The sequence below is a fragment of the Streptopelia decaocto genome, assembly GCF_964273445.1.
Source record: "Streptopelia decaocto genome assembly, chromosome: 2".
In the NCBI taxonomy this organism is placed as follows: domain Eukaryota; kingdom Metazoa; phylum Chordata; class Aves; order Columbiformes; family Columbidae; genus Streptopelia; species Streptopelia decaocto.
The window spans coordinates 59,183,393-59,209,383 of record NC_138655.1 but is presented as its reverse complement, the minus strand read 5'-3'; the positions used below and the strand labels follow the sequence as shown (position 1 = coordinate 59,209,383).

Sequence of the window (25,991 nt, the reverse complement as noted above, 5' to 3'; positions counted from 1 at the left end):
TATAGCATGGAATTTGATCATATCTGTTTGTAGAAAAAATAGGATTGAACCTCAAAAACACATCCACATGTTTAGTTATTAATGAAGTGCTTCTAGCTAATAGTAAAAATCATCACAAAAACAACCACAAGCAAAGATAACACAGGATATCACCTAAGAACTGACCTAGGAGCAATTGCAAAGTTACTTACCATTTTGTTCTCTCTGGACTCCAGCAGCAAGCAAATCTGGTTCCCCAAGACTTATATCATTAAGCCTGGTTCCTAAACACTCCATGCAAAGATGTTTGCACCATTCTTCTGCCTCTAGTTCTGGAAAAATAGAAAAAAAATCAGAAGTGTCAACATTTTACTCAAAAAGGGGTGAAGTTAAACCAGTACCTTCTTAATGACTGTTTTTATGACAACATGAGCTGTTAGTACAAAGTTCCACATTTATTACTTAGCCTTGATTTATGAACTCCTAAAAGGGCTTTCACTCCTAGAACTGCATCTTCTATTTCCACATTTGGGCATAGGAGGTGGCAACAACAAAAAAGAGAATGGCTTAGTGAGTTTTCAATGCAGTATATTTCTAGTAGGCTTTCTTGAAAGAAATAATGCAATTAAAAAAAAAAAACATTAGATGTAATATATGAAATATTCTTTACTGCTCTTCAGGTGAATTTGAAGTATTAAAGCACTTTCTATTTCTAAAGGTTTTAGAATATTTTCTAGAAACAAAGGAAAAACTGTAATAAAAAGATCTCTAAATGCAGAACTTCCTTCTCTGCTTAACTGAATGGCTATGCCTGTCAAGGTAGTCTGAATAATTGATTTCTTCAGTTCTGTTCACCTTCTTTTGGTTGCAGAGCAGTTTGGGCATTAGTTGGAACATTTGTATGAAAATTCAAAACCTCCTAGTTCTTTCTGAGTCCTCTATTGCATCCCACTGATGTACAACTGAGAGCTTCCTATCTGCAAACTACCAAGGCATGTCCCCAGGCATAACCCCTGAGACACCACAGCAGCCCCTCCTCCACACCCAGCCTCATACTATCCACTTCCCAAAATTAACTTCCCAAAATCTCTGGCATTAGTCAAACAAACAACATCTCAAGTTGGTATTCACATAATGTGAAACCATAACTAACAAAAATCATGCAACTAGGCTGACTGTCTTTTATTACAGAACAAGCTCCACTAAGCGGAACCTTCTGGAGAGCAGGCTTGGCAACGGGCACATGCTGAGCATCCATTGTCACAGTTAGTCTATTATCTGATCATCTTTAATAGTGGGTGACCCCAGTCATCTAGAAATGTTTCTATTAAACACAGTTTTACATACCTATTTTTGGGGACATCTGGAAAATACTTTTGTGACAAACTCTCCAATGTAGTGGAGAGACAGAAAAATACTTCATGCAATCCTTGAAGCATCTATCAATGATGACTCATTGTAATTAGTGAAAATTTGTATCTAAGAAAAAATATTTCCAGGCCTCAAATTCTTGCCTGGTTAGGCATAGATCAAAAGTCACATCAACACTTGCTCAACAAGAAAGGGAGACAGACATGCAAGTCCAGGTCCCCAATAACCTTTGGGTAACATCCTTTGTTCAGGGCCCTGAACAGTTGATGAATAGATTTTTCCTGAGTTATTCTGGCTATCAGCTGACTGAATTCCCAGGCAGACAGCTCAAGCGATAGAGCCAGTTTTGGGATTTCTTGAGAGCCAAATGTGGTGTTTGTCACAGGGACACAAACAATTAGGGATGGGCTTCTCCAGAGTGTTGCAAGGTTTCCCTTGAACTTTCCTGATTTTTTGCAGTCCTTGTCTCAGGACACAGATCCCCAGAGTTGGTTTGTCATAATAGCTCAGCTTCTGGTGGTAAGAGAGAGAACATTCTGTCAATAGTATCCAGATAACATTTAACTTTGTATGTAGGAAGAAAATGTAGAGGTAACAGCATACTGTTCCTTAACACTTCTACAGATACAGCCTTTTTGGTGGAACTAAGGAGAGAACAGGTATATCTCTGCACGACAATAAAAACTTAGGGCTTTAAAAAGTAATAAGATTAATTTCTTTAAAAACCTACCTCCAAAATTCATTTTCACGTCATGCACAAAGAAATTTCCCTCCTGATTTCCCTTCCTCTCTTTCAGCCTTTGCCCTTTCCTTGGATATTTGTCATCTGTTGAACCAGAACCATGCCTATAAATCATACTTGGCTATGGAGAGGGTTTCACACCGGGAGATGATAAAAATGGACCACAAGCCATGCTGCCACATTCTGGTAGCACACACGATGGGATGTGGGGGGTAGTACATAGGCACATGGGTAAGTCAAACATCCCTCAGGGAAGGTTTCCAATGAGTTGCCCAACATCTGCATCCAGCTACAGATTAGCTCTGGGGAATCAGTGCAAAAAGGCTGGTAGTGTAAACATGACTGTGCAAATCTAGTCTAGTGCTCCCATGTTTCCTTCCCTTCCCTCTCACAATTTCTTCTCTGCCTTCTGTATTGCAGAACAATGTATGTACTGACAGAATGCATAAGTCTGTATAAAGCCTGTAATTTTTCCTGGAGGATAGTCAGGAGATAGCATTTTACATATTTAACAAAATCAGTATTTTATTACTTTATTTCATTGTGCCGGCACTCAGACTGAAAGGGTACATTCTGGAAATGTAGAATGGGATTATGGTAAATAAACACTAACCTAACCTTTCTAATTTTACCAACATCTAAGGAGAAAGGAAAACATACTGGTATTTCCATAAATCCAGCTTAACATCAATATATATTCAAAACAGGACTCTTCTGTAAAAGAAATAAGTTCTATTTATATGTATTCTCACATTACATTTCCAGCATATTCGTTGGGAAACAAACAAACAAAGGCATTGTTCTTGGAAGCTGCTTCTTGTGAGTGCCTTTGTTTTCATCTCTATTGTTTTCTCTCTATTAGAGGAACATCTAGATCTTGAAAGTTTGGATCCAGAAACTGCCTTAAAGAGTGTTTGGCTCTGGCAGTTTAATTTTAAGCTGCATCTTCTTCACTGATGATTAGACTCAGATTAGACCATTCTCCAACTGCCACACAGAAACAACTTATCTTACTGTGAGCATTATAAGATCATGGCTGTATTTTGCAAACTGTAGGCTGTAACATGCATTGTATTGCATAGAACTCAAATTTTGTATCTTACAAAACCAATTGACTTAATGCTATAGAAAATATAGTTTCAATGCAGAACTGAAAAATCTTCCCATAGAACTGTGAGGATTTGTGTCAGCTGTCAGAAGGATCAACTTTATCTATAAATGTGTTTCGAAGGTCAAGGGTATAAGGGTACTGTGAGAGTAAGTTTTACTTAATGCATCCTGATAGCTATTGCTTTCTTGGGAAGGGACTGCCTTCAACCTTTGTGTTGACAGACATGCGAAATCTTCTTTAGAAGCAGGTGAATTACCTTTCAAAGACAAAGCTATATTTCTCCTTTCATCATATGCATCTATAAAACAGTTCACCATTGTTTTGTAGCAAGTCTATAGAATGCTTTGTGTTTCTGGATAACAATATTATCTATAAATTTTAAAATTTATTTATTATAAATTATAGTACATAAATGTCACAGTAGCAATCTCAAAGAACAGCTACTACATCACAAAACAGATATCTTTGACACTTCTTTATTTTTATTATATGCATATATTGGAACAGATGAAATATTACAGTGGAACCAAGCCATAAAAAACAATTAGCAAAATTCTTCTCTTTAAAGCATGTAGATCAGATTTATTGGTGGTAAATACTGACTTTTTTAGTTGTAACTGGTAGTTGTCATTGAAAAATTCAGTTTCCTTTTAGGATAACTGAATTCTTAGACTGAATGATAAATTGTAAAACATACTTTCACAGCTATAAATAAAATCAAAGTACTTGTATTTTCATCTTTACTGTTATTTGATTATAAAATGCTGTTATACAAATGTCTTAAGGTAAGATAAAATATAAAGAGATGGATGAATTTAATTAGGCACTGTTTATTGCATAAGAAATATTACTGGGAACAAATCTGTAAACTTGTTATCTGAAAACCCACACCTTGTTACTGGCAATATTTTCCAGGAGTTTACCTGAGCTTCTAGGTCATGCCGGAGGTTATATGTCATTTCTACTTCAGTTCTCAGGTGATTAAACTGATGTTGTACCTACTCCAGCCACTGAGGTTGTGTATTGCAAATAGGTAATATCACAGCAAGATAAACGTGGGGTCTTTTTTGATGTAATAATGGTGATGAAATGATACTTGCAAATGGTATTAGAAATCTAAGTTTGTAATAGTGGAAAAGCTCTTCTGCTACTTACAGTTTAAACCAGTTCATGATCCACGATTTTCACGGTTTAACCTGAGCTAGCAATATAACCATGATAGCCCCTTGCTCACTTTCCTGACCCCCCTGCCCCCGACCAAGGTAGAGAATTGAAAGGGAAGGTAGAAACTTGTGGATTGACATAAAGATAGTTTAATAAATTAACAAATTAACACTAATATACTACTACGACTAATAAGATATATAAAATGGAAATAGAATATAAAATAAAAGATACTCAATGCAATTCCTCATGAACTCCATCTGCACTGAGCAGCCAATCCCAAGAAACAGCACTTGGTCCCAAATAACTGATCCCAAAGAGAGAAAAGAGAAAAATGCAGAAAGACCCAGAGGTCTCTGCACAAGGGCGGGATGGGAAAAGGCCAAAGGAAAGAAACTTCCTAACAGAACTCCACTGAAATGGAGCAGAACCAGAACAGGTCTCTATCCCTGTCTGTTCAACTCTATCCCAACTCTGTTCCTAGCCAGAAGATCCCGACTCTCCTTAAATATGAAGCATGATGCTAATGGCATGGAATATTCTTACTGATCAGTCTGGATGTCAGTCAAGGTCTGCTCCATCTATGCCCCCATTTCCAGCTGCCTCACACCTGCAAGCAGTTTCAGAGATCTCAGAGACTTTGGCTCTCAGACAATAAGAGTGAAAAACATTAACTCTGTCTCAGGATGTTATCTTCTTGTTCTCAAACTGAGTCCAAAAAACGACCGTGCTAGCTACAAAAAAGAAAGGTTTCTAACTTCATGAAGGGAAATTAACTCACTTTGGTCAAAGCAGCACAAGGATTTAATTGAAATAACATGTACGCAGTATTAGAGGAAGACAACAAAAATTCTTGTGCAAATCCAAACCCCTCACTTTTTGAGCTTACCCTAATGTCAAATGTATAAACATAAAATGTTGATTGCTTCCTTTCTGAAACATTTTTATGTTGTTTCTGTACAGATTGTTTGACTCTTCTTCCCTTTAAACTACTACAAGAGTCTAAATCCAACTGAATATTCCTACTATGAATGAAACTGGAGAATCTTACCTATTTGGATTAGTAGAACTTAGACCTGATATTCTTTACAAAGAAAGAAAGATGGTGCAGAAAAGCCACATTTGCAAATTTATCTCTTCTAAAAATCACGCAGCCTTAATTAGAAGTTAATAGGAAAAAAAATCATAGAATCCCCACAGGACTAATGTGCTATTATACTGTGCCACATACAATATATGCAGCAACTTATTTGATTTTTTTTTTTTTCCACTAAAAAATAACACTATTGCCTGCAGGCATGTAATTTCTCATCAAAATCAATATCTTAAAGAACCTCTGTCCTTTATGAGGATATATATCATCCTTTGATGATTCAAACATAATTTTATTTTCTAAATATTTAAAATATGCTATCTAACAGTGTCTCCATTACTTAGGGTACATCATGCACACTCAAACACAGATACAAATTCAAAGTAATGTGGCTATTTCTTATCACAGCTCAGAGGAACATATGAGCAGTGCTTCTTTTGTGTAATAATGTATTACTCATTAACACTGGCCATGCATGAATTACAGAATTTTTTGTTAAATGAGAGATAGGGAGCAATGATGCAGACATAAGTTTTATTAGTGTAAAAGAACAGAAAATGAGTCTGTATGTAGACTAAAACTTGCCTTCAACTAGATAGTAACAAAGACTTTTTTTAGTGATCAATTTTATATGAAGATATTTTACAAGATATAGGACTTTGAGTTTTTTGCCTGTGTTTCAACTAATGCTATCTGTAAGGAAACCTTTTAGCATTTTTCTTGAACTGTGATTTTTGAATGTTTCACCTGGAGTGTGCTGCTATTACATAAGTGTAAATCACTGAGCCAAAATGCAAGGGCAAAGTCATAAAGGAAAACTGCATGTCCCGTTAAATTTTATTATTTTACTGCAAATACCATATGTTCAGTCTGTAACAAATTATTTTAAAGGAAATATGACAATATCCTTGGAAAAAAAAGTTGTCATCTTCCTCAATTTTTTTTTGTCGTTGCCACTTCTTTTTAACACAAGACCATTAATTTTTAACTATTTCCAGTTATTAAAATGTATACATGTTTTTTAATATACCATCAGTTTAATGACATATCCACCTTTCTCTGTACAATTTTAGACTTTTTAGGGTTGTTTCTTTTTTTTGGTAAGGAAATATTCAATAAAACAACAATCAAGCTAAATGAATAATTGCAGAGCATGAACACATATTATTCTGTAATTTTATCTGTTGGTATATTTTGCTAATGCACTTCTTTTAACTGAGGGAAGATATAGTCTAAGTATTATACAAAACATAAACTTTTATTTTCCCACCATGTGCTATTTTAAACTTGTGTTGGCATAATGATAGCACAGCTAATTCAAAAATCACCAAAACACATCCATTAGTTAAAACTAAAACAGACATTTCTGCCAAATATCATCCACACTTATCTGCAGACGTTGCAAGGTACAGCAGAAAGATAGCTCAGATAATTTCAATTTTTGCATGTATTATACCTGTGTTTGCAAATATCCAACTGTGTACCCCTGTAGGTATCTAGTTATTGAGGTATACAAAAACTGACATATTCCTGACAATTCCCCTTTTATTTCTGCAAGTCTGATCAAAAGCACCAGCTTGAATAACAAGCACTCAGCTGTTAGACCATCTACTATTCTGTCTATAACATAAACACATATAATGTTAAGTGAAAGTTTCTGAAGGCAATAACAATATTTTAAAATATTTATCATATTGATGTCACTGTCCATTAAACTATTTCCCTAAAATAGACTTCAGTTGCACATAATATATACTTTTGCCTACATTGCTCCTCCTTTCCAGTGTAAAATTGCGGAGAAGAGCACCCTTCCCTCATACACTTACAGAAACACCCTGCAATGCTGACTAGCAGTCCCTACTCAAAGTTAAAGCAGTAGGAAACAAAGCTTCCCACCTGAAATGCTGCTTGAGAAGGTAGTTTTCATGCAGCAACAGATCCTCACTTGTTTAAAAAAATGGAAAATGTATGGGAAAATAAAGAAAAATTAATCTACAAGAAAGAGATCTCCTTTGCTCAATACTAGTGCTAATGTAGCTATTAAAAAAAGTGAATACGACTTTACACAGTGATTAGTCCTACAGAAATGAATGATGCCGTTCTGGGAAGAAAATGCTATTTAGTAGATAAATTAGTCCTTGAGGGTAGATTTATAAGTATTCTTACAGATTGTGTATATGACTTCATGCTGTGGACTAGTGACTCTCATTATACCATGAATGTTTATCAAGCATTAGTACGTCCAACAGATGAACAGTAAGCTCACAGAATGTCACTACTCAAAAATATTCCTAGTAAAGTTTCACTCTCAATTAAAACTTTCTTTCAAATGCAAAGTAATCATTATGAAAAGCTGCCTGAGCATAGAAGAAACCTTTACATTTTGTCTGAAACTAACAGGCCAGTTAGAAGAATCTGGCATGGGAATTAGACAGTTCCCCAGGCTTGTCAATCCATACCTGTTTCAACAGTTATTAACATTAAAAGACAATGACATGAAAGTAAAATAACCTCAGGCAGCTTGTCTGTAGTGGGAATGACATAAACACCATCAGTCAAGTATCCAAAAATGTCTGTCACCAGTAACATAACACACAGAGGATGTTATCACATCAGCTTATGCAACTACCCCATGATTGGCAGTCAGAAATAGCATTTGTCTGGCTTAAAACTTCATAGTATTTCAGATTTAGACTACTCCTACAATACTTTTGGAAAAGGCCCTTTTCTTAAGTGCATTGGAAATTTAAAACCCTCTGTGTAAATGTGAAGCGTGCCTCTCTCCCATTGTGAAGTGCTTAAGTTACTGGTTTTCGATATACACCACTCTTATTCTACTAACATGATCAAAAGTATAAAAAGATACACATATGGCTGCCTGAGAAGAGGCAGTTTGCTTAAAGCTGAAGCTCAGAATCTCAACTGTGATTAAGCAAACAGGATTCTTTATTTTTTCTTTTCTTCTTTCTTCTTTTCTTTTTTTCTTTTTTTTTTTTTTTTCTATGGAACACTTTTAAGATTCAGCACAGCAAAACTATGTCCTTTGCTGAACCAGGAAAAGAGCAAATAGATCCAATTTCAATTATGTGTCATTTTCCCCCAAGAAAATCAGAATAAGTCTTGATGAATGCAGTCTTACAGAACATACCAAGATTAAATCATTGGAAACTTCAAGAACCCTGCTGAATGATGGCTTAAGGCCATGTTAACTGAAGAATCACTGATGAAAGATTGTTTTATTTCAAATCTTTCATCATTACTTAAGGGTAAACAACTCATCATAGAAGTATAAAGAATATTTAAATTTAATATTTTGAACCATATAAAGCGAGAACTGCACAGAAAGGTTAGGATTCAGGTTTGTAAATCAGGGGTGCTGATTACAGTGAAAAACAGTATCTGAAGATGAAGCTGTAATTTATGCTCACTGGTGACCAGTTGCCCATTTACAGCTGGTTTGTGAACTGATTTATAAACACACATAGTACCAGAAGGCAGGGGGTACACTTCCATTCCTTTATGGAAAAATTGGGTTCATACACTAGCAAAGATGTGTTGCTAACTTGGACTCCAGGCAAAAGTTCTCTTTGGGATCACTCATGACCTGAGCTGAATTCAAATCCAGGTTCTTCCTGTCTGGTTTTAATGCAAAGAGCAAGCTGGAAAACCAGTTATAAACATAAATGAGTTATTAACAATAGGGAAAAGAAAACTGACCACTGTCATTTAAAAAGGAATTATATATCAGCATCAGTGTACTCAACAAATGGGCAAAAGCACAATATATATGCTACCATACACTTTTCCTTATTTTCTGCATTAGCTCTTCTAAATGAGGAAATGGCTGACTTAAATGCTACTCTTCCCTCTGCTTGGAAGCTGTGGTCTACTCCTGGACTCTGCTGCCCTAGAGAAATGCAAAAAAACCCACAAGCTCTTGATTTTGTGATATTTGTGGGTAACCTGGGGTTTATTGACTTCCTCAAAAACAAATTAACTTGACATCAGGGTTTTTTTTACTGGACCCACAGTATTACAATGAGACCATAAGAGCAGCTGGATCACAGCAACTAAACATATAATTCTCTCCTTTTACCTAGTGAGATAAGGGCAGGCAGACACATATTATTCTTCACATTTTCATAATAAACCCTAACATATGCATTTAGATAGAATCTTTATAACTTCTAAAATTAATGAATTAGTTTCCATTCCTAAAACCGGTAGTGTAAAATAGTAGATTGAAGCATGGATGAAAGAAACTTGATATACAAACCATAGTGAAATTTTGGACCAGTAGCGTTTTACTGACCTACATAGAGAGAAACCTTTTCTGTTTATATCAGAAAAATTGACATCTTATTTTTATTCCCTTGATTTGATCCCTCATGAATCCCAGGCTTTATACTGAAAAATACATGTATCATGCTTATAAGTACAAAAATCAAATTTGAATGGAGGTTTTTACATACAGCCTACTTGGAGTTATGAATTTCTAGTTTTTCTCCAAAACATCCATTAAAGTCAATATTGATTTCTTCAGTATTCACAGTAATCTTCATCAGCATACATACACATTTTTACATGCTATGATCTATTTAACTCACAAAGGAGACTAAAATTTTAGATGTGACTACCTTACAAACATCAAAATGATTTAAAACCTCAAAATTCATGGGCTACCACTATTTCTTAACTTAGCATGCACGCAGATGCAAACTGCCTATAATGTAATTTGACATAATTACATGCAGAAACATGCAACTCTTTTTCCAGCTTCTTCCTACTCACATTTTCTAGTACTATGTGATCACAGATTTTAAAAATAAACCCTTAGAAATTAAGATATTAAGCCTTTCCACTTAGATTGTTATCTTGCCCTATTAACTTTTACTATACTTATATCTACATTTTAGCAAAAATGCCAATTTTTGATAGGATATGAAAACTCCAGATATCAAGAAATGCATACCATGGCATTGCATTTTAAGGACTAGTTAATGACATATCGGATTATTAGAATTTCTTCTCAGTTGGTCCTTAACCTACATTTTCACCTAAGTCATGTTTCTATAGATAAATAATAAACACCCCTCAGCAAAAAGTGTAACTGTCAATATGCAATGCCATATGGAAAGAAAACTAATTATACTCAACACACATTGCGATTATTGTTAAACAAACATAATATAGAGAAGTTATGTATCTGAATAATGCTGATTGTACTTTATTGCTGATGAGTAACAGCAGCAAGGACAGCATTTATTAATGGGGGGAGTGCTGCTGTATCTAGTGACATATACTGGGAGTGCTGCTTCCTGAATCACATAGATGTCATGGACATGGTACTACACTTGGAAAGGATTCACACTGTCACTGAGCAAACACATTTTGAAATGACATTGGCTTTTTGAGTTTCCTGCATTAATTCACATCCCATCACTAGAGAGAATAGAGGAGATAAATGTCAGACACCCTATTTAACTCACTTCTCATTTCTTCAGCAAAGTGATTGTAAGCTATGGCAAAGATTAGGGCAACCTCCTTTCACGTTCAAGAAAACCTACAATGGTAAGATTGTTGATCTTGAGAATAAAAAGCAGAAGCTACATAGGAAGACATTTTGTCATTCCTAATGAATTAAAGTTTATAGGAACATACCTAACACAGACCTGTCTTTCCTAGATATGTTAGCTTGATTATCTAGAGGCTTGTCCTTTAGCACATTCAAATGTTCTTTCATGTTACATTTATTAGCCATATTCATTTTATATGTCCACAGACATTCTCTAATTTGATTATTTCAATTCTAGGTCCAGTCAAAATTATTCATAGCAAAACCTAGGCAGAAAAAAAGCAGCTGTAATTTTGACTTAATGTTTTATTTATGGAATATAAACTTCAGTTACAGGATTGATTTTCTTTTCTTTGAAATTAAAATGAAATGCTAAGCTATTGAGAGGTTTGGCCAAAGACAAACTTCTTAAAGAAACAGGCAAATTCATACTGTCATTGAGCAAGTACCATTTTAAATGGATTTGACTGTTTTCCAACAGCAGTTCAAAGAGTTATCTTTCGGGGAGACTTCACAAAGCACGTCTCATTTGCTGAAACAGAGATAATATATATTGGTGAGATATTGTTCTTATTTGGAAGATGATTAAAAGATCACCTTGCTGACAGACTTGGTTCCCTTTTCTACGTCATTAATTCCAAATTGGCTTTTTTATTTTTTCCTGTTAGCCAACAGGCTTATTTTTTCTCTCCTAAATTCAGGGTTATTTTTAATTATGTCTAGTTTAGAAACAAATGATGCTTCGCAATAGATCAGTTTTTACTATTTCATTAATAGAAATATAACAATATTATGTCTGTATTTTAACATTCAAATTACACATATTTTTTAAGGAAAGGGTTGGCTTTAAAAAAAAAAAACAAAAAACAAGGAACTTCAGATAAGTTTTCCACCTTTACATTACATGATAATAAACATGCAGGCTAATCATTCCGTAATGCTACCCAATAAAACAGTAGTTTCATAAAAGCTGGTAGTGACTTTATGCTGCTGCAGTTTACAAAAAATTCATTGCAAAATTAAGTCCATAGATACAAACATAGAAAAATTAAAAAATGCCCCACATTTTCAAGATGTACGTATTTCCAGAAAGTAAATGGACCTAGATTTCTATCATTTAGAAGCAGACCAAGATTCCTCATAATTCTAATTAATATGCAGCTTTCACTTCAAAGTAAGTCTCAGATCTTCCTGAGACATTGGAAGACCGGTACTTGTCATACAGATTTTACTAAATCTGAAGCTTAACCCCCAAAGACATGCAGGAACACTATATGAATGCATTGTTAGAAAAAAAGCATGAATACAGTTTGGAAGTATTTACATTATTTTTGTGAACGAAATTGTTGCTTCTATCTTCCCCATGGCATCTAGAATAATTGAAATGGGTGACTGCTCAGTTTTAACTAAGTAAAAAAAAATAATCTGTCTAATACGAAGCAATCCAAAACTTGTTTGAAAAGATATAGTGATCTGTCTTGCTACGTGGTCATAAAAACCTATCAAACAACATTGTAAGTTTGATCCACCAAACACCTGTAAAATTTAAACATAATATGATGTTTATTCTGCTTTCTGGAATATTTACAAATTGGAAAAAAAAAAAATTAAAGAACAAATGCAATACAGTTTCCAAATAAAAATATTTCTCCTGTATTTTTATATAAATTTTTCATACCAATGGTAGCTCCTCCCAGCAGGAGGGAGTAAATTAATATTTTTGCCATAAATAACACCTTACTTGCTGTATTTGCACATTAATACACTATCTTATAAGTTTCCAAACCAAGTAAAATTGATAAAGATATACTAAATTATATGACTATTTAAAAAATAAAATGCACCTTGCAGTCAACAGCTTTCCTCTATTGTTTTTTCCATTAATTAACTACAGTTTTAACCTCAGATTAACTTACAAGAAAGATTTAGTAGCAGTTGGAAGCAGCTGGAATTGTTAAAAACAAACTTTTAAAAGTAGCCATGCTTTAGGAGAGAAAATGGAAAAAATAAAGCTTTTTTTTAGAGCTAAAATGTTCAATTCTCTGTATAGGTTAGGATAACATTGTATGAATGTACTTGAACTACAGTTACAGAAAATATGTTCACATTTTCCTGCTTCAGTGCAATCTTCATATAGAAAAGACTGAAATGCAATTAATGTGATATTGATTTGAAGAAGAGAGGATACTTAGGGTCACTTTTTAAAACCATGCTACATTAAGAGGAGTGGTGATTGTGACTGACAAAGCTTTTTTTTTTAATTAAGCTTCTTGGACATCTGAAGCACAGTTTCCTTCCTGGCCATAAACTAAATTTCCTTATTTGAAATAAATAAAAAAGAAAAGATTTAGTGCAAGATGTCCAGAGAATTTAAGGCTGAACATCCCAAACTGACAAAGGAACTACTCACAGAGTAAAATCCATTCTGTAAAAAGTTCTTATTTATTTAGCAGGGAAAAGGCCCAAGTCGTGTCTTTGAGAGATTCAATGCTGACTGGAACTTCATCCCAAGATCATCAATTACTGTAAACAGAAGAATCTCAGTTGTATAGGAATACACTATTTAGAACCTGAAATCTCTGCTAATTGGTGTATTTGTGATTAATTTGCATATCTACCTGAAATTTGAGAATTTTGACCATTATATGAAATAAACTGTTGCATATTTGTAACAGGAACCCTATTTTGGAGGTTAATGAGCTGCTCTAGTTAAATCTCAAAAAATAGATGCTGGACTTAATAATGTTAGACCTCTCTCAGAAAATATAGTCTTGATAAGACTATTGTAAAAACAATGCGTAACTACTGGGAAGGAGTTAATAATTTAAAAGACAAATGTGGTACTGTACAAAATTCACAAAAGGACTGGATACTTCTTCAGGTAAGAGAAAATTTTGTATGCTGCTCTCAGAGACTGTGAGGCCATATGTAATTCCTGGAAAGCGTCTTGTAGTTTTCTGAAAGGAGCACATTTTCTACTTTTATTTCAAGGACATAACAAGTTATAGATGTGGTAGTATTTTCAAATAGTGAACAATCTGAACTATTTAAATTTAGAGTTATTTCTACCTAAAATGTATTTACTATGTTCTTGAAGTTAAGTCATACTTCAGTATGTTTCCCCACAAAATACTGTCAAACATATTAAAAAACTGAAGGGTCTGTAACAATGTATTAAGTAACTGCTCTGCAGGTATGGAAGGTGAGATGACTCTAGAAAATCTCACAAGGTTATGTGGTCCGAAGTCACATAAAACTTTCTCTACCACTATGTACCTGTAGTAGACACACACATGGGTCACTCTTAAGAACTGCTTTAGTTCTCAGTACTAGCCAGCAGTGAAATGGAAGTTTATCAGCTTTACCAATCACCCCGATGTAGCTGCCGTTCTGAGTGTTAAACAGCCTACTTGGCCGGGTTAATGCTGATAGCAACATCCAGTGGACTTCTAGCAATCTTTCAAATTGTTATGTAGATGGATAGACAGTGAACACCAAATATTATTATTTTCTTTTTGTGTGCACAAATTTGTCCAAAATTTTCATGCCTAAACTGTACATGAAGTGGAATATCCCACGCTGAATACATAGTTAAGTCCACATTAGTAGCACACAAAACTTTCTGTGCTCATTCACACAGGCTGTCTTTCTCAGTTTGTCTTCATTCAGTGACGAAAGTGTTTCAAAGGCTTGAAAATGTTAACCTGCTAACAATCTCATACACCTTGCACACTGTAAGTAGCCAAATGTAATGCAAGCTGAATAGTGACAGAGAATGAAAAATAGATTGGGTGTTTCAGTTTGGAGCAGTAAATTATCATGTTATTCATTGAACCCTCCCTAGGCTCAGCCAGCCATACATCATCTGTCAATACTCCAAATTCAATCTATAAATTAATGTCACAATTTTTGTGCTGTCACTAAATGTATGCTAGTCTCAGGAGAGGTCAGGAACCACAGAAGTCACATGATTTTAGAGTGTGATATGTATTCAAAAATCCCAGGAGATCTGACCTATATTCCATGTAGATGAGCAGAAGCCCTTTTATCTCAGCTGATAGCTGAGATAACACTGATAACACTGATAACGCTGAGATAACACTGATAGCCAGTGTTAGCAAACTTGTGGAGAGCAGGTGAGGTATTACACCAGTTCCAAAGAGAAAGGAGGTAGAAATATGCCCAAAGACAATTGGTATGAGTTAAGTAATTGTATCTTCTATTATTGTTACAGAATATTTTTGGGAAGGCGGGGGGGAGGGTGTGGAAATAATGGAATAAAGGAAACAATCTAGAAGTCCACAAGCTGTGTACTTCTCTATTGGCATATTAATACTGAGTCAGTGACACCCCAGTACTTTCCAGAGGAACAGACTGAAAGGATTAGGAGTTTGAATGAGTGATAAAGTAAATAGATGTGCATAAAAATCAAGAGCCTTAATAATACTAGTCCCAATTAAAACAAAAACAACAAAAAACCAATACAGACACATAGTAAGTGATAAATGTTTACATTGGATTATCTTAAACTTGCTTATTCGCTAACAGTTCCTTGATGCATGAATATTTTTTTATTTAAGTATTGGGTTCAGATGGCAAGATTTTGGTAGTGAAGGGTGTTGCAGTGGTGGTTTCTGTGAGAAGACACCAGAAGCTGCCCCCGTATTGACCTGAGACAGTTCCAGCCAGCTCCAAGATGGACCTACCACTGGCTAAACCTAAGCTCATCAGCAATATCGATGATAGCACTTCCATGAAAACACATTTAAGACACAGTAAAAACTTTGCACAGGAGTGTGTGATAAGGAGGGAGGAAAAAATGAGAGAGAAAAAGCCCTGCAGACACCAAGGTCAGAGAAGAACAAGGAGAAGGAGGTGTTCCAGGTGTCCCTGCAGCCCCTGGAGAAGATCGTGGTGATGTAAGTTGTTGGGAATAAGGGAGGGCTGTCAGGAAAGTGCTTTTAGTTTTGTTTTTTAATTAATCACTATCCTAGTCTGTTATTAATTGGCAATAAATTAAATTCATATTCTCCAAGTGTGCTTTGCTTGTATCAGTAACTGGTGAACAATCTCACCATCCTTATCTTGACCCACGAGCTTTTCATCATTTTCTCCCTGTGTCCTGCTGAGGAGGGGAAGTGAGAAAGCAGCTTGGTGGGCACTTGGTGGCCAGCCAGGGTCAAACCACTACAACATAACCACATTCTCTGTATCTTAGATGTGAATGCTGGAAATAGAGGTAGGTTTGGAAATTTTGGAAATAGAGGTAAGGCAGATTTCTTTTATCTGACAATGCAGTGTGAATATTGTCATTGAATGAGAAGCATGGGAAATATGCAGAGGCATGATGCCTTCCCAAATTAAAGCTGCACAATTTACAGACTGAGCTGGCTTGTGGCCAAGACTGGTTGTATCTAGGTATGAAGACATAACAACAACAACAACAAATTATTGACTCTTCATTAGGCAATGAAAAATATAACCCTTTGCAGATGACACATTTTAACACAGTGGTAACATTTCGGCAAGTTTTTAGAGGATAATTCTCAAGGCAGTGATGATTTGTTTCGAGGTGTGCTATTCTTAGAGCTGGTTAGATTTTTCTGACTAAGTGGAGATTCATCAAGACCTAAATGCACTGTCAAAAATCTACTCATCTCTTTGCCTGTCTGCCTGGCAGGCTGCTGAAGAAACCATGACTTCAGCATCAAAGGCAGTTGTATCATGTTGATGGGGGTCAGAAGCCTAAATGTCTGGGGAATAATAGCTACACAACAGTAATCAGGCTCTGGAGTCCTGCCTGAATTTCCAAGGAGAACATCTTGTTTGAATTTCCTTCTTCCAAGAACATTTTAAAAAATGTTTTAAAATTGCAGTCTTTAGAACACAGGCAGTAGTAAATTTGAAACTATACAAATGTTCACTATTGCATTTTGTAGTGTTAGGTGCTAGAAAGTATAAGCCTAGGAAAGAAATAAAATCCATTTTTCTTGTTTTACAAAAAACTTCTTAAAATGCAAATCTCATTCACTTCTCTTCCAAAGTACTTACCAGGGCAGAGGGCCCTAAAACAAATTATTAAATTAAAGACTACCACATGCGTTATACAGCTGGGATTGATTAACCAAGATGGAAAAGACAGGTTTTTATTCTGGTTTCAAATATATGATGCTATGCCATTCTCTTTTCAACCTGAGTCCTCCTGATACATTTTTGTTTCCTTTAATTACGTCCAAAAAAACCTAATCCTAGAAGACACAATGTACCAGAAATGATACACACATATACCATAATATACATATACACATAGAAATAGGTATAGCTTATATTCCTGAGGACAAGGAGGCTTCCCAAGATTACTTCAAGCCTTATTTTCTATCATAAATATAGACAATGATTGTTTTCTTAATTTTTTCTTCATGCTAAGACTTACTTGATATTGCTCTGCAATATCTGATAATGAAATTTGATTGGTCACAATTGGTTAAATGCCAAACAGACCATCATTTCAAATGCAGTCGTTATTAATAATTCAGATCTATGATCATCATAATGAAATCCAGGTAATACACCTAATAACCTAAATGGTAGGAGGAAAAAGCCCCTTAAGTTACAAAGTTTTGAAAATATCCTAAAGCCTTTTGTATTGTGGTAAGCAAGTAAGAAATTACTTTGCTTCATGTCGAATGACAAATACTTATCATGGTCTGTTTTGCAGACACCAGAGTGCTTATTAACACAGATGTTTAAAAGGTCTTTTTAAAAAGAAAACATTAAATTTACTTGCAAATATCACCCTCATAGAACCCAACGTGCTGTTTCATATTGTCATTCCCACATGTAAGAACACATTAAAAAACAGCCCTAGAGAGGTTTTAGTTTCTGCGTTATATAAAATATGCAACAATTTGAATGAGTGGTTTTTTTCAGGAGAAAGAAGGCATAGATTTACTCCTGCTCCGGAACATAGCTCATCTGTTCTCAGGTAGTGTGTAAAGACAACTGTGTAATTCCTCTGATGAGTGCCAAGGTATGGCCACAGAATACAAGCATCTGGCTAGATCAGAAATAAGTGGATGAAGAGGAAGAAAGAGGAATTTTTCTCTATTTTGCATATTTTTTTTAATATTTCACATTTCTTCCTGGTAATAGGAGTTGCAAATCCATGCTACAAACTCTCTGTCGGAGATTCTTTTGCAGGCTTTGTCACATCTGCCATTCAGTTAATGAAGCTGCATTTCCATTCCCTATTCTGCAAACTGCTAATAACTAAAAATATGAGCAATATTATGCATAAAACTCGTCAAGATTCTGAGATGGTTTTCAGGAATACTTTTATTATTGTGCGTGAATGCCTTTTGGCAGTGTAAAACAGACTAATATTTTAAATGCAAGGTGTAGGACATTGTAGGATACATAGCATGAAGACATTCAAATATATAATGCTTTATTGCCTTACCTTCTTAATAAACATGTTTACATGATAAGAAATAGATTTGGACTTTCACACTTATACTACGATTAAAAAATATCCTAAATGTCATTGAAATTCATTTATGCCATGTTTTATACAAAGGATAAAACAGTATTTCCAAACCTTTGTTTTCTAGGACTAGCACTTCTTTATGACAGTGCATTTTTCAAATCCACTAAGAATCTCAAAATGGGATAATGAAGAAATCTTGTCATATATAGGTGCACAAAGTACCACTAATTGTAGATTTCAGTTTAAGGTAAACAGTCAGAAGCTAATAATTTTTTTCTTTTCCTTGTAAGCCAAATGTTAGACCATGGTTTTAGACTGCATTTTTATGGACTTGTGCCATCACACTTATACAGACTTTGTTCTGTTCTAAAACATGGAGAGTGCAGATATGATAAGGTTCATCAGATGTTTAGCAGCTTATGAAAAAACAAACAAACAAAAAACTAACAAAAAACAACAGGAAGCAATTATGAAACTTTCTATGAACTTCCAATAATCAATTACATACCCTCGTATGCTACACCCTGGACTTAACCATCACTAACCTACTTCTACTCCGCTTACTGGAAAAGGTTACTATATGCTGAATTTCTAGGGCAGACACTTAGAGATTCATGTATTTCTCCTAGTCTCTCTAAAATAAAAATTCAGCTGACTGTGCAGCATATACAAGATGAAACTGAAATCTACTTGCTGCTTTCTGATTACCTTCACAAATTGTTCAGCTTCTGCAGGCAGGAAGATTTTTTCCTATTCTTTTACTCTCGTGGAGTCCTACACACGCTCTAAAATGGATGATTCACTATTACCTTAGCTATCTTTGACTTTTGTTCCTATGGGAACAGTTTATATTTCATATAAATTCCAATCCCTTTGGGTAACACTGTGATAAGGAGTGCACATACAGTGCCCGCACTTCAGTATATTTGTCCAGGAAGAAAGAATAATGCAGAATTGCTCTACTTATCTAGATACACTATGTTAAACATTAGTAAATAGTGTTCAGAGAAGTTTACAATATATGAACAACAAGGGTAACTGAATGCTTATCATACCTCCAATACATACAACCATGTAACAAAACTTTAGGGAAAAAAAGAAAAAAATTCAGCCTTCAAATGTTTTGACTTTCAAAGCCTTAAATTTAGGGTTTCCCATATTGCAGTCCTGGATTAAGTTTACCTTTTTCGATTTACACATTCAGTAATCTTACGGTTTTCCTGCTCATTTTTCTACGGTGCCTGTGCACTCTTCTGCTAAGGTAGAAGTTAACCTTGTTTCCTTGCTATTCCCCATTTGCCCTACAAACTGAGAATACAGCAGCGTTCTCAGCTCAGGGACCTGCTGGGACAAGTACTGAAGGGATGATGTCCAGTTTGTGTGTCTACTGTTTTCAAATTTAGCAGCTGGCAATTCTACTAAAACCAAACCAAACCAAAACCAAACCATACCAAACCAAACCATACCAAACCAAACCAAACCATACCAAAAACCACACACAAAAAAAGGAGTTTGTCTTCCTCGAATATATATTTTTTAAAAATGCTAATTAATTTCAGAATGGTTTGCATGGCTGAAAATGATGGAAAGTAATTGTGTAGCACCTGTTCCATCAGTGGCTATGACATTAATATAGGGTGGTATTTTCTGCATTCCTCCCATTTGCTAGTTACACATATTATCAATGTTTGTCAGAAAAGTGTAACAGCGTAGTTCAGACAGATAACCACACAACAATGAGGACCAACAGAAAGGCAACCAACTATGAGAAATGAGAGCAAAATCCAAATATTTCTAATTTATAAATGCTAAAGTCAGAATAAAGATGCATATCTTTAGGCAAACATGAAAAAATAAGAAATAAAAGTAATTATTTATGAAAAGGGAACTATTTATCTAGGACAAAATATCTACATCCTAAATATTAATCTTAGAATATATAATTTATAACCATGACTCAGACTGAACTTTGCCCTAAAAGTGGATATTGTTTCAAATATTATGACCAAAAAGGGAGAACATAAGAATCCAGAGCAACATATTTAACTTCATGCAATGCCTGCCTTTTCACTCTCTTGTTTGGATCTCAAAATATTGTGGCTTATGCAGAAGTGCAAACACGCATCTGATCACCAATGAACCACATGCTTTCTGCAGAAGTAAGGCCCCTTCAGTATGCAAAAAAAAAATAATCACAAACATAAAGTAGAAAAGGCAGGGTCATAAATTTTCATATAACAACTCCTGTCACTTCAACAGAGAAATACACCACCCTTCAGAATATTTTCAGCTATATAGGACTTTGTTTATGCATGCCAAAGGTGAACTTTGTATTCCTCTCTCCAGCACCAAAACTGTATTTGGGAAGCTGTTCTTCACCTCCACCACCTCCATGATCCTGGAGCTTCAAACTCACGGAACAGTGAAAATGGGAACTTTAAATTGGTTGATTTTAAAACTTATGTTGCCATTTCTATTGTTAGTAAAAATAAAACATCAGTGTTTCACTGCAATTTTAATACGAAACCTCCAGGTTTCTTAGCTGTCAAAGGATATAGTGAAATGACATCTGTCAAACTCTTCAAGCACAGAGTATGTTTGCTTCAGAAAACTATAAAGGAGAAAAAGCCCAGCTCATAATCAGTAGTAATTTGGCAATAGCCCAAAAGATTTTCACTACAAAAATGAATTGAATTTGTGCCTTTTAAAATGAATCAACAAATGACGAAAATGTATTTAAAAGGAAAAAATATGTACAGAACTAAACCAACCACATTGCTGAACAAATTGCCACTTGACACCAACAGCCTTTCATTTTCAACAAAAAGAAAACACATTTTTTTTTTCAGTTATAACAAGACTTACTTATCACAGTTTGACTGCACTCAGAAAAAGCTGAAAGCATAAGAATATAGAAGAAAAATACTGTTTATGCTACAGATGTATGTAAGAGATACATCAAGGTAATCATCACAGCAGTAAGAATTCAATAAATTCAAATGGTTGATTCAGTCAAAATAACTGCAAGAATACTAATATCAGTTAAGCTATATCAATATCGTGTAATGATAGATAAACCCCTAGACCAGAAGTTTCAAATGGAATAGCTGATTGACTTTAGGAATACTCCAGTTGTATTTTCTCCATGACTTGTACAGCGGCAGTTTTGAGGGAATGCCAAAGCATAACCTCTTAAAAATAGTGAAGTTGTTTCTTGATTGCAACAATTCTAGAACTGCAATTCATGCATGCCTGGAAAGAAATGAACCACTTCTATTAATCTACTTCTATACAGACTAGAGCATTGTACTGAAGAGAAGCCAGACAAATGTCAGTGTCTTGGGGGATGTCTGCATTTGTTTTACAGTTGCGGTTTTAAGACTTCTCTGTGATTTTGCCCCTTTACTTTTTCTATACTCAAATCACCAAAATTACATTTCCGCATGAATAGACTTTGTCTCTTGTCTCTGAATCCATATTACTGACAACCCCCAATTTGATTATGTCAATTGGTTTAAAAGTTCATCAGTTTTCCTCATATACTGTCATTTAGAAATCAAAATAAATTTTACACGAACCTCAGCTGGTGGGTCCACTGGTCCTAAAAGAGCCAGGGAATTGTAACAATTAATATTGTGCCCGCATCACTAAAAGAAAAATCATGCTCCAATATGGTCTGTCGCTGTCCTAGTACAACCCAGAAACTTCATTCCTTGAAAGCTAGGCACAATCCTCGCCATGCTAGTAACTTCCATAACCATAAACTTCTAGCTTTATTCAGTATTCATGTCCGCCAATTTCATTTTCTTGCTTGTCCTGCATAGCCACCATTGCTCACTGCATCATATCTAGAAATTTAGAGAGAGTTTACAGGGCATGTCAGAATGTCTTTCTCAGTGCAGACAGTTAAGTATACTGCCACATTACAGATATTAGGCTTGCAAGAAGAGCTTCACAATAGATACGTGTCTGAACATAGCTATATCTACACAAAGCCAGCACACTTATCTGAAAAAAAAAACCAAGAAAAACAACAAAACAAAACCCACCCCAACAACTTTTTTTTTTTTTTTTTTAAGGTATTAGGGAAAGACAGCACCTCAAACCCAATAGCAAGCATCCAGGGTTAAAAGAAGTTCTCCATTTGCTTGATAATATACCGTGGACTGCAGAAAACAAAACAAAACAAACCACAAACAAACTAACCAACCAACCAAAGAAACCGAAACAAAACCCACATGGGAATGGGGAAGAATTTCTATGAGGCTGTGTGGAACCTCACTGATTTAACTCCTAGAAATTTTCCTCTAAATTTTCAATCTTTGTTGCTCCTGAATGGTCATTGCAACACAGACTGAGACTGGGCATATATACTGTATTTGTTCTTGTGATAAGGTCACATTGTATCTTAAAATCTTTCCCTTTTTTTATCTCCTGCAAGTATTTAAAAGACAACAGTAAGATCTTTTTAACCTTTATTATGCTGGATTAAATAAACTCAATTTCCCCAAAATGCTTCATTTTTCTTCACAGTATTCTGTTCTTCATTTAATCTCCTTATACATTGAGCAAACTTTATGTCAAGTCTCAATGTGTTAGCAACCCAAGAGTTTTGCATTTCCCTGTTTCTAAAGCAACCCACAATTTCAAGATTCTTGATAATAATAATAAAAAAGTTTAAATTCGCTTAACAGCAATAACTTTCACATGGTTTTCAGGGAGGCTGAAACTGAGACCTTAGCGTGGCAGCAAATTCACATGGTCTGAAGAAGATTTCTCACTTTAGAGTCTGTCTTAAGTCTGAGTTACAGACCACTTTTCATGTTATTTATTTAGCCATGACTTGTCATAAGTTTATTTCCACTGAAACAATTCTGATGGTAACTGAGACAATTTGGAAATGTTTCCTGCTAATCACCAAAGTCACAAGACTCTGCCCACTACAGCAGATGTCAGAAAGAGATACAGTGACAGCAATTGGCTTCCTTCTCTCCTTGAAGAGGGATAATTCTTCTTTAAAGACTTGTTACTCCATGCTTTGAATTAGGGAACTGGAATATCAGAGACTGGTTTGCTCTTCAAGATATTTCAATAGAGCTTCAGAATTGAACAGATTTCTACAGCTGTTAGAGATGTTGGGAACACTGCTTGTAGTGATGGGAACAGCTAGATGATAACAAAAACATACGGAGGAATTTTGTTTTTCTACAGAATATACTCATTAGCAGATGAGGACTACCAAAAATCAGAGGCTCCTCAGATGACTAATTTGCTGAAATCCTAACAGAAATATGGGGACCACAGCCCCTCCAGAGCTCAGACTTGCCAGTGGCTGACTTGAAGACATTAAGGAACCTGAGGGCCTAGAATCTGGAGGAACTTCAGTAAAAACTCATAGGTTCCCAGCTTGCACACCCAGTGGGCTGGTATCACAGCTTTCAGGTTTTCTGGAGAGGACCGAAGTGTTCCGTATCTCTAGAGACCTATTTTAAAACAGAATAACATCTTACTGTGCTTAATTCCATAATTAAGAAAGCTAAGTACCAGAAAAGTGTGCTACTTTTCATTACATGGACTTTTAGACTGCACAGAAAAAAAAGATATCAGCTCATTATATCAAAACCAAAATGATATGGTTATTTCAAAACACTTCCTGGTACAACTCTGACAAAACCTGTGCCTCACATTGTTCAGTCCAATATAAAACCAGCTCAGCTTTGAACACTGCTTCCTCCTCCTTTCCAAGAAATTATTGACTGTAAGCTCAGCAGACCTTTTGCAATGTGTACAGCATTACTGTCCTTCGATCTGCCCCTGGAGGTCAAGATCATAGGAAACTAAGTACTTCCTTCTGTATACTTAGAGACTCTATGCTGGAAAAAATGTTGCTATCATGAAACTTTGGGTTCCTAAATAATTCAAGATCAAGCAGCTCTGATTCTTGAAGATTTTTGACTGAGTCAAAACCACTTGAGTGGCTCTTTCCCACTGAAGCCATGGAAAATAATAGGTGTTAGTAAAGGTATTATTGCATTAACCAAAGTGGCCTGATTTGTGACCATAAACCTGGTGCGTACACCCCTATACACCATGAGGTTGTTACAAGTTTAGGCATTGTCCCATAGAAACCATTGCCACTAAACAGAGAAGGCGGATCATAGCATCTTCAAATCAGAGACTGTCTTGAGTTGGAAGGGACCCACAAGGATCACAGAATCATGTCCCTGCATATGACAACCCCACAGTTCACACCATGTGTCTGAGGGCATTGTCTAGTCTCTTCTTGAACACTGTCAGGCTTGGGGTCGTGACAGGGAGCCTGGGGAGCCTGTTCCAGTGCTCCACCACCCTCCGGGTGAAGAACCTTTGTTGATGAGAAGGTCTACAGTAGACACCTACTACAATATCACCTGTGTCAGTTTGCCCTTTGGTCTCTGTCCACAAGCTCCCCACTGTTTTTGTCACTTCACCCAAGGCTCCATCCACTCAAAACATGTTTTTGCATAGAGCATAGCCTTAAGGTAAGGCACCTCATACCTCTCATCTTGTTAGAACCTTAAGGTACTTGTATATAGAACTGAGTTCAAGGTTAATGGGTTGAATCATGGTTGTTACAGAAGAAAGGGATGAATGGGCCAGACATGCTGAATTTTCTTAGGTTTGCCCTTTTTTGGTGAAAGAATACTGAAGTTATGATTTGCTGTCACTCTTCAAATATACCTGCACCATAGTACTTCTACAGAAGGAATAAGATCTTTTCATTAGAGAATACAGGGAACACGTGTAGGCAAATGGAAAAAGTTTCTGTAGAACAGATTACAGTGCTGTTGAAATATAATTAAAATGTTTTTATTTGGTTATTAAACATGTTATAGAGTCATTATTAGTTATACACATTAGAAATCAAAGTCTTTATTTTGAACTATTTATCTAATAATCTGTTAAAATGATCCTAGAAAGTCACAGATTTTCTATGTGTGTGTTTTTAAATTTAAATTAATAAACAAAAGTCTGCCAATCCGTATTTTGTGATGGGATGTACATATAAATGTTTGCAGTACTTGATCCAAAATCCACAATCCACGTAATTCATGACCTTACACACTATTAACCTACCTCCTTCACAATTCTTGAATTTTGTTTCACTGTATTTAAGTTAGACTGTACACCATGCAACGTTTATATGATAATCTTAAGATATAATTTTAAAATGCACAGTTTAAAACATCACTAAACAAATAGAAACATTATAATTAAAAAATTACTCATTCTTTTTAAAAACATTTTTTTTTCAGGGAAAATATACCCTAGGACACAGATATGTATAACTGCATTTTCAAACAAGAAATCAGTGCACTTTAATAGTGCAGAGTTCAGTGTCTCACAAGTAACTCACACTCTCACAAGTCATTATGTACCACGATGCTGAAGTCTGTTCTCAACTCATTCATTATACCATGTAGCTGTTCA

The 25,991-nt window shown here is 35.3% G+C and overlaps 1 protein-coding gene across 1 annotated transcript in view; it reads right to left on the bottom strand.

Annotated features, from left to right (window-relative positions):
• Nucleotides 1-25,991, bottom strand: part of DOK6 (docking protein 6) — a gene marked incomplete at both ends in the record, with an annotated part of 245,622 nt that overhangs the window by 93,449 nt on the left and 126,182 nt on the right. Inside the window, one exon of the mRNA XM_082045765.1 lies at nt 192-311. Coding sequence (XP_081901891.1) covers nt 192-311 — 120 coding nt within the window. The remainder of the gene's footprint in view (nt 1-191; nt 312-25,991) is intronic.